At 46.7% G+C, this 11,337-nt stretch overlaps 1 protein-coding gene across 3 annotated transcripts in view; it reads right to left on the bottom strand.

Moving 5' to 3' along the window:
* The window catches only part of GORAB (golgin, RAB6 interacting), a 15,633-nt gene extending 8,870 nt beyond the window's left edge, over positions 1-6,763 (bottom strand). Inside the window, exons 1-2 of one of the 3 annotated variants that reach the window (XM_017729653.1) lie at positions 6,538-6,763; positions 6,297-6,379 (exon numbers count right to left, since the gene is read on the bottom strand). In XM_017729653.1, coding sequence (XP_017585142.1) covers positions 6,297-6,330 — 34 coding nt within the window. In that variant the 5' untranslated portion in view covers positions 6,331-6,379; positions 6,538-6,763. Of the gene's footprint in view, positions 1-6,296 lie in introns of all 3 variants that reach the window. The other 2 variants (XM_017729652.1, XM_008630423.2) reach the window with 2 other exon arrangements.
* Positions 6,764-11,337: the final 4,574 nt, after the last annotated feature.

Raw genomic sequence — 11,337 nt, 5'->3', positions numbered from 1 at the left:
GGGGCGAGCAAGATGGCGGCCTGAGGGGACAAGGGGGAGAGGGCTCGGTCCGTGTGGGGCCTGAGGGGTCCGGAAATTGCCCGTGCTCCGGGGAAAGCTGCCCTCGTGGGCACATCCCGGGACTCCTGAGAACCTCGTGCCGTAAAGAATCACAGAGCCAATTAGGCTGGAAAAGACTTCTGAGCTCATCGAGTCCATCCTGTGACCGTACAGGGCTCACTGGGTCCCGGCTAATGGGGCTTAAATGGAGGGGGGAAGCAGCTCCCGAAAAAAGCATACAAACTTCAAGGAATACCACACGTATCCCCATGTAATTTATAATTCGTAATTAAGTAGTTGTAAGAGTAGGTGAGATCCTGCTCCAGCATGTCTAGTAAGTTACAGTGACAACACTGTGAGGAAATCAGGGAATCCCTGAATGGTTTGGGCTGGAAGGGACCTTAAAGTTCAACCAGTTGCAAACCCGTGTGATGGGCAGGGATATCTTCCACTAGACGAGGTTGCTCCAAGCCCTGTCCAACCTAGCCTTGAACATTTCCAGGGCTGGAGCATCCACAGCTTCTCTGGGCAATCTGTGTCAGTGCCTCACCATCCTCACAGGGAAGAACTTCTTCCTAATATCTAAACTCAATCTCTCCTCCTTTAGTTTAAAACCATTCCCTCTTGCTCCATCACAATCTGCCCATGTAAAAAGTCACTCTCCCTCTTTTTCTATAAGCTCCCTTTAAGCACTGAAGACCATCAGGGAAAAGTATTATTTTGCCCATACTGATGTTTTTTAAGATCTGCTTTGACCATTGTGCACAAGAGTACACACACTCACTCTCACCCTTAGGTATAAACTGAAAAGACCCCACAACCTACAGCATTATCCCTCAGTATCCACAAAAATAAACATTTTCGTGTCCATCCCAAGCTCTTGTGGCTGGGGTAAGCCTGGCAGAGGCCCTAAGGACAAGTTCACCTCCCACTGGGAAAGAGCCGGCGGGAGCACAAAGGCACGAGCCCCAGGCTTAGCTGCAGCAGCCCAGGGGAGGCTTAAATAATACATCATGGGCAGTAAACAGGAATGTTTTCAGTGCCTCACCACGTCCCTGCCCGGCTCCAATCTGTAAGGGATTAGTCAAACTCCGAAGCACTGCTGCCTCCCTGAGCAACCCCTTAACTCCACGGCTGTGTAGGACTCTGCGACTCACGCGGCCGCACTTCCAGCAGCTCCCGTGACTAACGCATCCCATAAATACCACTTGGAGGGGAAGCAGCCCTGAGCTGGCAGGCGTTAAGCATTTCTGATCCGATTTGAGTGCCTTGGGGGAACAGGAGTGTCACCATTTTTCACCTGCAGCTTAGCTGTAGGACTTGGTGCCAAGCAGAGATGCTGATCCAGCAGAGGAGAAGGAGAGCATGGTCATCTCATCCAGGAAGTCCTTCCTGGGTAAGCCTGGGGCAGAGGGATGCTGAGCAGCCCTTCACACAGGATTTTGGCTTCTCTGGGAAACCTGACTGAGCACAGAAGAGATCTGAATGGGAACCATAATCCAACCTTGACTCAAATGCTCTCAAACTCTGGGGAGTCCAGATGGCAGAACCAGGTGTCAGCTTGAATTTTACAATGGAACAGTGTTGGCCAGCCCTACAAGGGTTGGCTTACAACAATGTGTAGGCATCTAATTCCCTTTTGGATGATTATATAAGAATCGTTAATCTAAATCTGATGTCTAAATCACAGTAATGGGCTGTACCAAACCCACAGATATCGACTGAATGTGCTTTGCCAAATACAAACACCAGATCTCATCTTGAACCTCAGTTCTTTATTCTTGCAAGTTTTAGCGCTACATACAAAAGTGAAGCACCATAGTCACTTTATTGCTGCAGATATCCCAGGCACAAAGCTCCCACACATTTTATAGAAAAAGTAGAAAGAGTTTGGAGTTGTTAACTCCAACGCTATGGGCAAAGCAGCAATCCCTGTTAACAGTTTCCACCAGCCCAAGGTTTAATTGCCAGCCATTGGGCCAGCTTGCTCCAGGAACAATTACAGCACAGTGAAGTCATTTCATGGAGCATTTACCAACAGCAGGTTTAGAAAACAGAGGCTGGCCGTGTTCTCTGGCTGATAAAGTCCTGTGAGCAGAACACAGCACTGAGTGTTTGCCACCTAGGAATTAAGTGTTTTCCAGGCAAACACTGCTACAGCGCAGGCTGGACAAGGTAAAATGAGGAGAAAATAGGAACCTTTTCCATCTCTTGGACTGATATCCCCAGGAACAACACAAACCTTCCTTTAACGTCTGGGGCTGGATTTAAGTCCTGTATCTTTCTGTGCTTCAAGAGCTGCTCTCTCATGAGCAGACCTGGAGACCTCCATGACTGCTGCATCCGTTTTCTCTTGCCCTAATTGCCCTGGAGTCTGGTGAGTAGAAGCAGCCAGCACCAACAGATCACAAAAACATCTTTTCTTGTTCACTTCCCAAATCAGTGTGGAAATGTCATCATGGGGTGGCAAATTGGGCTGCCCAGGTCAGACCTCAGGGTCAGACCTCAGATGACATTTCAACCCAGGACAGAAGTAATTTGTACCAGGGCATAACTTCAATTTGCATCGGTTTCATACTGAAAACATCTGGGGATTTTAGGAGCCAAATAAGATCTTCCATGGAGGGTCTCCCTGACTTAGAAGTATATTTTAAACTTGATTCTTGCACTGCTCTGCACTCTGCCACAGTAACACACAAAGCAACATTTTCCCAATAAAGGATTGAGCCCTAATGCGAGACAGAGAAAGCCTTGCATAGGCAAGGAGAGTTTCCTTTCTGCTTCTGTTTCAGACTCTGTCATGACCTTCCAAGGACTCCGGCATATAAATCAAGAGACCTGGGGAAAAAAACTTCCTAAAAATAGCAGAGCCAAAAATTCCTAGATCAGTTTAGCCCTCTTTCTAATGAAAAAAAATCTATCAAACTGTACCCCTGGCAATACTACCCCATCTTTTACCAGATATAACACAGGCTGCCTTAGGAAGAGCCATTGTGTCCAGATAAGCCACATCACTGTGAGAGAAAGGAGCAAGCCTTTCCTTTAGATAATAACTCATGATTTAATTTGTCCTTTAAAATCACTTTTGAGATCCATGAAAATTTATTTTGTTGATTTTCTGCTGAACTGTCTCAGGCTTCAAAGCCTGAGATGAATAATTTAATTTCTTAGCACATCTCTGAACGTAAGAGGGCACTTCAGGTGTGGAGGCTGCAAACACGTGTGCACAGAGCCGTAACTCCTCTGCAGCCGGCTGAAGGCAACCAAGTATTGCCCATTTTCCAGGGGCTGTGGATTACATTCTGCCCAGAGCTTTGTATCAGTACTGCTCTCTGCATGCAGTGGGTTTTTTCACTGGTTAAACACCCCAAAGGCTCAGTCAGGAAGTTCCAGACACAGAAACCAAGGTGGGAATTAGCCTGGCTGCCAGGCCCAGATCCGAAACAGCCTGAGTGTGTCTTCAACTTCAGCCATGTGCTGACGCCCAATTCTTTAACTGGGTCTTCCTGGGCGGGTCCAGGGAAGTGCCAGGCTCTGCACCAGCCTCCTCCTGACCACGGGCTGGGGCTCCAAGTGCAATGAGAGGAGGCTGTTACAGCCCCTCAGCTCTGGGGGAGGTTAGCAGTGGGTGCTGGGTGTTTTACTCTGCCGTAGTCGGCATTTAAAACTAGTGATACAAACCCCTGCAACACTTCAAACGTGCAACTCCAGTGTTACCCTGCAGTTACCATCAGTACTGCAATGGGCTGGCTTGGGGATTGATGCAAAAATGCCAGTGTATCTACGGAAGTAGTGTTTGTGCTGTGAAATCAATTATTTGCATTCTGGAGCAAGGCGAGAAAAACGAATTAGAAAGTTCAGAATTATTCCTTCTCCTCAGTTTCTGTTCCCTTCACTGCCTGGTAAGTGCGATACGTCAGCACTGTCATTTCTGGGACCAAGGCAGTCTTTTGGTTTGTAAGAATTTCATAGGGAAACCAAAATCCACTTATCTAAAGAGCTACTGAGTGAAAAAAAGTGTCATAAGACTTACTGGTTTTTAAACAAAATAAACCAAAGGTTTTCAACATCTTTTGATTTGTGGATCTGTACACATTTTCTAGGGAAGACGCACACGTCCCAAGGGTACTCTGGGCTGTCAGCAGCCGAACTGGGGGGAGATGGTCCCACAGGGACTCCACACCATTGCAGGGCTAAACCTGCTTCTCTCTACATCCTGTGCAGAGCTGGTGACCAGCAGAGCTGGGTGGGGAGAGCAGGCTGTTTTTGCAGGACACTTCTCATTACAGTGATGTGTTTGCTTTGAAACTGAGCCTCAACACTCTCAGCTTTTAAGGCCTCCACCCCACGTTTTCATGTTTCAACTTCTGAGCTTTTACGTTAAGATAAGTTCAGCTTTCAAAAACTAAAATCTGAACTGGAAGGAAGCTCAGCATGCAATATAAATGTTTTCTTAAAAAAAAAAAAAATTCCTACTGACATTTTTTGAGTCTTTCTTTCTTTGCTGTGAGTATTTAAGATAAATTTTCCATACAGACAAAGATATTGTGTAGTAATTCCTCATCTTAAAGTATTTAAAAAATCTAAACAGGATTAAAAGCTGGCGTATTAAAAGCACCATAAAAAAAAAAAAAAGAAGCTGGTAAAACAAAATAAAGATCATTACTACCAGAAATATCCTGAAGATTATAAATTTACCATTTTGGCTGGCAAAACCAGAGCTGAGCAGTAAAACAAGTGGAAATGAGCAATTATTGATATGTATTTTTATATAGTTTAAGGAATATTGTTGCAACTAATTCCTTTTAAAAGATACTACATATCATTAAAAGAATACTTTTTATAACCCCAAGGTTAATATTTCATGACAGTTCTAGAATGCTTTTAATTGCATTGCTTAATGTAAAAGTCGTAATTCAAATATTTGTACAGAAAAACTAGAAAGCAATTGCTTTCATTCTAACCCTTTGTGTAAAAATTATAATCTAGCTGTCAAAACAGTTGATAGAACTAAAGATTTGAAGAGAAATTTGCTAAATGTTTATTATCTTTGGCATAACTTGAGTGATTAGAACCACTGCACTAAACAAATTGAGTATTCATCAAACAAACTTATTGTTGTTCTACACTCGAGAGAATGAACTGTGCTTGTTTAGTCTGGATGGGAGAGAAGTGTGGGGAAGAAGACATGATAATAGTCTTTAAATATATAAAGCACAGCTGTAAAGAGACAGGATAATGTGTTTTCAGGGCCTGTGGAGGATAGGTGAAGAAGAAAGCGAGACTCAAGCTAGAGATGAGGAGTCAGGGCAGCAAAATGTGGAGAGAATTTACTGAAGACCATCACAGAGTCTCCAGATATTTTTAACAATAAACATCTGCTGCGCAAGGTCAGTGCAGCCCTGGGACAGAAGATGCAGGTTTTGGAGATTTCAGGTGTGTGAATCCCCACACAGGTTCCAGAAATGGGGACCCACAGAGCCCCCATGGATTCAGGCTGCTCTTCAACCTTGCTTTCTGCTTCACTTTTGTTGTCCCATTGGAGACAACCCACATCCCATGGCGGGTGCTGGCTGCCAGCTGAGGGCTGGCCAGCTCCTGACACCTCTCCCAGCCTTGTTCCTGTGACTGTGGTGCCTCCCACACCATTCCCACCTCTTCCCACTGCTGTCACAGCCCCATCTCCCTCCCCATGGGTACACACGTCTGCACCACCAGCTGTACCACTTTGGGTGCCAACCAGCCATGCAGCTCCTGCCACCTCTGCAAGAGTCTGTGTGGGAAATTCTTGTCTTTTCAGGGCAAGACAGGACAGATGGCTGCCAAACCCAAGAGCCAGCAGTGCTTGTAATATGTATTTGCAGTAGAGTATTATATGATGTGAAAATCTCGTTATTACCATAAAGTGCCAGTTAGCCCCAATGTGACAGCCGAGCCTGGCATGGGTTGGTCCGTTCATGTCTCTCCTTCCAGCTATACAAGGAGGATGTTGTCCTCTCATCTCTCCCAGCTCTGCAACCCAACGCATTGGTGGGCTGAGACAATTCCCTTCTGCAAGTGAAATGCTGCTGACCCTCAGGGAGTGGCGAGGGATTCTGCTCCCATCCTGCTGCATTCCCACAAAGTGCCCCAGAAGTGCTGCTGTTTGTGTGCTGGAGGCCTGGCACTGAATCAATGCAGGCTGCTTTGGCTCCACATGTTCAGTGCCAAAGGAGGATGTGTGACAACACCTACCTTTTTGCAAAACAAGCACTCACTTTTCCTGTAGCCTTGCAGCAAGACACTCTTCATGAAGCCTTGTCCAGAGCACAGCCACCTTGTTCGGGGTCTCTGGAGATGTCTGCAACACAAAGAAGAAATACACGGCAGAACGACCAAGGAGCCAATGTGGAGACCAGCAAGCTGCAGGCACTTCAGGACACGCACTAGTTTGCATCCCCTCCCCATCCTGCAAGCACTTAAGCTGCAACAGGCAGATGTGCAGGGTTAGGACCTCACCATCCCTCAGCTGCCTGGTACTGCCCTGCAGCCACGATGAGAGGTGAAGGGAGCCCAGGTCAGCCAAGATATCGTCAGCACTGTAAACAGCTGCTCAGAGGTAGCACGGCAAATTGTGTGTGCAGCACTTCAGGGTCACCCTGAACAAACTCTACCCATGTCTGGAGGGGCTGTGCCGCCCCAGCTCCTGAGCACTCACTGAGCTCCGGGGGATGATCTGCCTCCACCTGCAGCCTTGGCCACTGGCCACCCCACAGATAACGCCTGCTACAGTTTGCAAGTCTTTAAGATGAAACATTGTGTCTTTCCTGCAATAAAGTTCACAAAATGTCGATGCTTTGTCTCTGTAAAACAAGCACACAAAAAGAAGATATAAAACCCCACGTGTTTATGGATGCTCTTAGTGAACTGCTTTTTGCCAAGGCTGGATCTGTGAGGAGGTTTTCAAAGGATTGCAGTGCTTGGATTTCACCAAGGCTTCAGGGGGTAACTTCTTTCCATGGCTTTGGAAAGTCCCCCCTCATCAGTTGGTTGCTGCTTTTCACAATGTTTGTGTAGAGGGGTTTTTTGCAGCACTTTCTGTGGGAAGAGAGTGTTTACTTTAGTTTTTGAACAATGCCATGACTGCACACCAGCTGACGCCCCCAGGCTTACCAGGCTTACCAGGGCCAGGTACTAATGAGGATTTCCAGGTGCTGGTGTCACTGGCAGAGTTTGAACCAGAGCTATAAAGCCTGCAGACAAGCAGGCTGCTGGCCAGGGAGGCTTAGCAGCTCTTTGGTGAGCTATCCAAGATAGCTGGAGAGAGATTTGTACCACACCCTGGCTGCAAACTCTGATATCACAGACCTCGGCCTGCAGTACCTCGAGAAAGTAATAAAGTGAGCTCTGATTGAAACAGGAGCAACTGTTTTCTTCTAGTGGTGGAATATTCCGGTTTTGGAGCTGAAGAGGAAAGACTTAATATAATGAGGAAAGCTCGATTCATTTTGGGTCAACCAAAAACATTTTGCTTGACCAGTAACAAAATCTTCTGATTTGCTTGGAGACTATTCCATCCTTTTAAAAAGTCAAGCTAAAAAACCACAACCCTTTTCCTTTTAAATTTAGGTCTATTGAAAATGCAAATAAAAAAGAAAGCTTCAAACTAAATAATGTTCAATAAAGCAAACTGCTTCAGCCTGAAAATGCTGAAGTGAAACATTTCAATACTTAAGGAAGGAAAGGAAGACTTCTGTTGTTTTGTTTTGTCATTGACTGACTTTAGCCTAGATTTGTGAGTTAGATTTGTGAGTTATTTTGGTTGCCTTCATTTTCACAGGGGACTTAATTTTTTATTTTTCAACTCACTTAGTACTCTCTTCTTGTTCAGTTCAAGGTACAAATGGTCAGGTTCAGCAAAGGTTCATAAGAACATGACTGAGCTGACAAGTTGCACAAATGTCAGGCAAACTTCAGGGGTTTTTTTCCCCTGTTGCATTTTAGTTTTCCTTTGAAATTGTACCTGAATTTCAAGAAGCTGTGGGGTACTCAAGCGCCCCAAAACATGCATAGAACAAAACCGCCAAAGTCTGTGTGCTCTGCTGGTTAACCTGCACACTGCAAAAATTCAGATGCCATCTTCAGTCCTGCAAAATATTAAGACAGGCATTTAAGATTTATCCAAGTGATTAAGCATGAGCAGCTTGTAATTGTTTCCAGACCCCTCTCCTAGCAGGAGAAAAGGCTCTGCAGTCCCTGTCCACGTGCTCAGTGTAGCAATACGCTCACAGAGAAACTGAAGATGAGCTGGGGAGGACAAACAGATATCCTGAGTTTTGAGAACAAGCCAGCATTAACTTTGAATCCAGTATGGACTGTCCAGCTCAGAAAAGCAGGATTATTTAGCGGCGTACATCAGGGCACGTCTGCATCCTGCCTGGAGCAACACCTGTGCACCAGCAACTGCCAAACCCTCCTAGGTACACGTGGTCACATTCAGTCTGCAATTTTTCATCTGGCTTGGGAGTGTTAAAGGAAGATCAACTGCTGAAATCAGCCTCATTTGGGGAATCTGACTCTGTCTGTGCTTACAGAGAAGACCTCTGTCCTCCAGGTTTTATATGAAGCCTCAAAGATTGCAGACTTTCTGTGTAAGCCACAAAACAATTCAGCGGGCATCTGGAGAGAGACTTGCCTCACATTCCAACTGTCCCTCCATGCAAATCTACTGATGGATTTTTCCCACAGACTCTTTGGTCATGAAAAGAGATCTTCCACAACTTGCTCAGGGCTTCAGAAAACCTCAGAGAAAACCGCAGCAGCCCCAGCCCAAGTGTGAAAGCAAATGCAAGGGTTCACCCTTGCCTTTGAACACAGCAGGGCTCTACTCCAACAGGTTGGGTCTCAGGGGCCACCTTGCTCCCAGGATTTAAACCAGACCACATGTGAAATCACAACTACCTCTTGATTTTATATTTTATTTTTAAATAGGATAATTTAGGTGTATAATTTATGGTTCTTCTTATTATTATTCTTACTACTATTTTAATGGCAAATTTAGTGTGCTGCCTTCCCTCCTTAATGAAGGAAACCAGAGACTGGAGCTCAATTTCTCCTATTTTCTAGAAATAGTACCTACAAATCCTTTGTAGAAAAATAACCACCATCTTTTTCCCCTTCTCTCTCCCCCCTGAGAGGGGGCTTTCATCAGCTCGGACCATTTTTCTTACACCACCTCTTTCTCTTAACCTTTTCTCAAAGGTTACATTTATTTTATGAGGTCCACAGCCAGGACAAGGATACAGAGGGTGCAGCTGACACTGCCTTTTGAGGATCACTGTCACCACTGCAAGAGGCACAAACCTAGGGGGAAGGATGTCTCTGGAAATGGCCCCTGCCCTCACCCAGCCCAGTTCACCCAGTCAGGCCCCTCTACAGCAGCTGTTGTTGCTGCCATCAGAGCACGTCCTTGTAGCCAGAGCTGACTCCTGCTCTTGGACTGTGCAAACTCCTTTTCTCCCCCTTCCCCAGCCCTGGCTATTGCGTGCACATCTGGTGGTTCCTCTGAACCTCTCTGCAATCATTGCTTCATCTCTCTTCAACTCCAGGCTGGAATGGAGCTGTTCTCCCTCCCCTGGAACCTTGAGTGCCTCCTCCTTGTTTAACCAAATTCACTGTTCGATGGATCCTTCCATCCCATCTTATGCGAAACCCTACGAGAAGGGTCTTTTTCCAGTATGGAAATCTTCGCACACTCCTCAAGATGATCTCAGATGAGCCCACTGATGGGGAGAGAGGTTCACCACCCTCCATGGAAACTTTGCAAGCTCTGGTCTTCATCCAGATGAGATTTTTTTTTTTTCATTTAAATTTGAGCAAAAATGCTTCAGTATTTACAGTGTGAGAGAAGAGTGAAAAAATGCATTGCTGCCATTATAGTGGAGGGGTAAAAAAGGTAGTTCAAGCTGTCTTTGAAGAGCCCTGCTGCTGAAACAAATGGACTTCTCTTGTTTAGATTAGATGAGAATTGTTCTTCTGCCAAAAATGGCCTTTGCTGGCTTCAGTGAGTGAGGGGAAGCATTTGCTGTCTCCTGTCCAAGCCCATCTCTCCTTGGTTGGGGTGGTTATCACCAAATGTGGCACTGACCCTGTGGAGTTCAGTGGCGGAGCCAGAGAGGTGGGACATGGCTCTGCCATTTGAGGTGGGAGGAGAAATATCTGCAGTGAGGGACAGAGCTGAGCCTGCACAGGAGCAGAGAGGGGTGGCAGCTGCTGCCTGCAGCAACTTTTAACCACATTTACACATCAGGGCTCAACAGGGAGCTCTTCCATCAAAGCACATCTGTGCTCAGCCTCAAGATTGTGTTTTACTCAGCGTAAGTAGTTCTCTATCTGGTGGACGCAGGAAGGTTTTCATTTGTGCACTTATCCATCTGCTCATGGCCAAAGCTAGGTCAATTCTGGTTTGTAGAGCTGAGTTCTGGCCATGCTGTCCTTCAGCTCCTGGTCCTCCAGGTCACCTCTGTCAGCCTGTGGTGCCAACAGTGCTCCTGGAAGTGCTGTGGCCCCATCTGCACCATGACCCAGGGCTCACAGATGAATGGCAGCAGTAGGAATTGCCTGCAGGGAAGATATTGAGAAAGAGATGAGGAAAAACTTCATCTCAGCTCAGCCAAAAACCCAACTCACTTCCACACGCCTACCAAGCACTGGGATTGTGGTAAAGCCAAGCCTAAAGGGGCCACTCAGCCCCCACAGCATCTTTAATTATGCTTTTCTAGGTCGTCACAAGCCAGTCCTGACAGTGCTGGGAGAAAACAGATTCACAGCAAATTCCCCCAAAGCATTGCCTGTGTTCCCCACTGCCGGCTGGGCTGCGGGTCACTGCCTCCAAACAACATCGCCCACGGGAACGCAGCCCCGGCTCGGCCCCGTCCTTGGAGAGCCATCGGGGAAAACACAGGGCAGGGGCTCAAGGTTAGCACAGCCCCGCCGAGGCGCCGGTGATACCTGCAGCACTAATTTGCCAGACGCCCCCGGAGCCCGGCCCGGCAGGCCCCCGCCGGCTGTCGCAGCGTGGAAACCATTAGCGTTTAAAAAATACTTACAGGAATGGAAGGGTGGGGGAAAAAAAGAAATGGTATTTGCGGAGGCCCATTCCTCAGCACACTTTCATGTGTGCCAAAGTTTGTTGGCATGGCTCTGAGTTTGATAGGGAACATCTGGGCTGCTGTTGCTGCCTGTGTATTGGTTGAGGGCAGCGAACAAAAGGGGGTTGTGCAGGGATGCGCAGGGAGGGGAGCGGGGGGGGCGCGTTCA

The sequence above is a fragment of the Corvus brachyrhynchos genome, unplaced genomic scaffold (genome assembly GCF_000691975.1).
Source record: "Corvus brachyrhynchos isolate BGI_N302 unplaced genomic scaffold, ASM69197v1 scaffold101, whole genome shotgun sequence".
Lineage (NCBI taxonomy): Eukaryota > Metazoa > Chordata > Aves > Passeriformes > Corvidae > Corvus > Corvus brachyrhynchos.
Note: the sequence above shows the minus strand (reverse complement) of the source record. Positions and strands in the feature narration are given on the sequence as shown.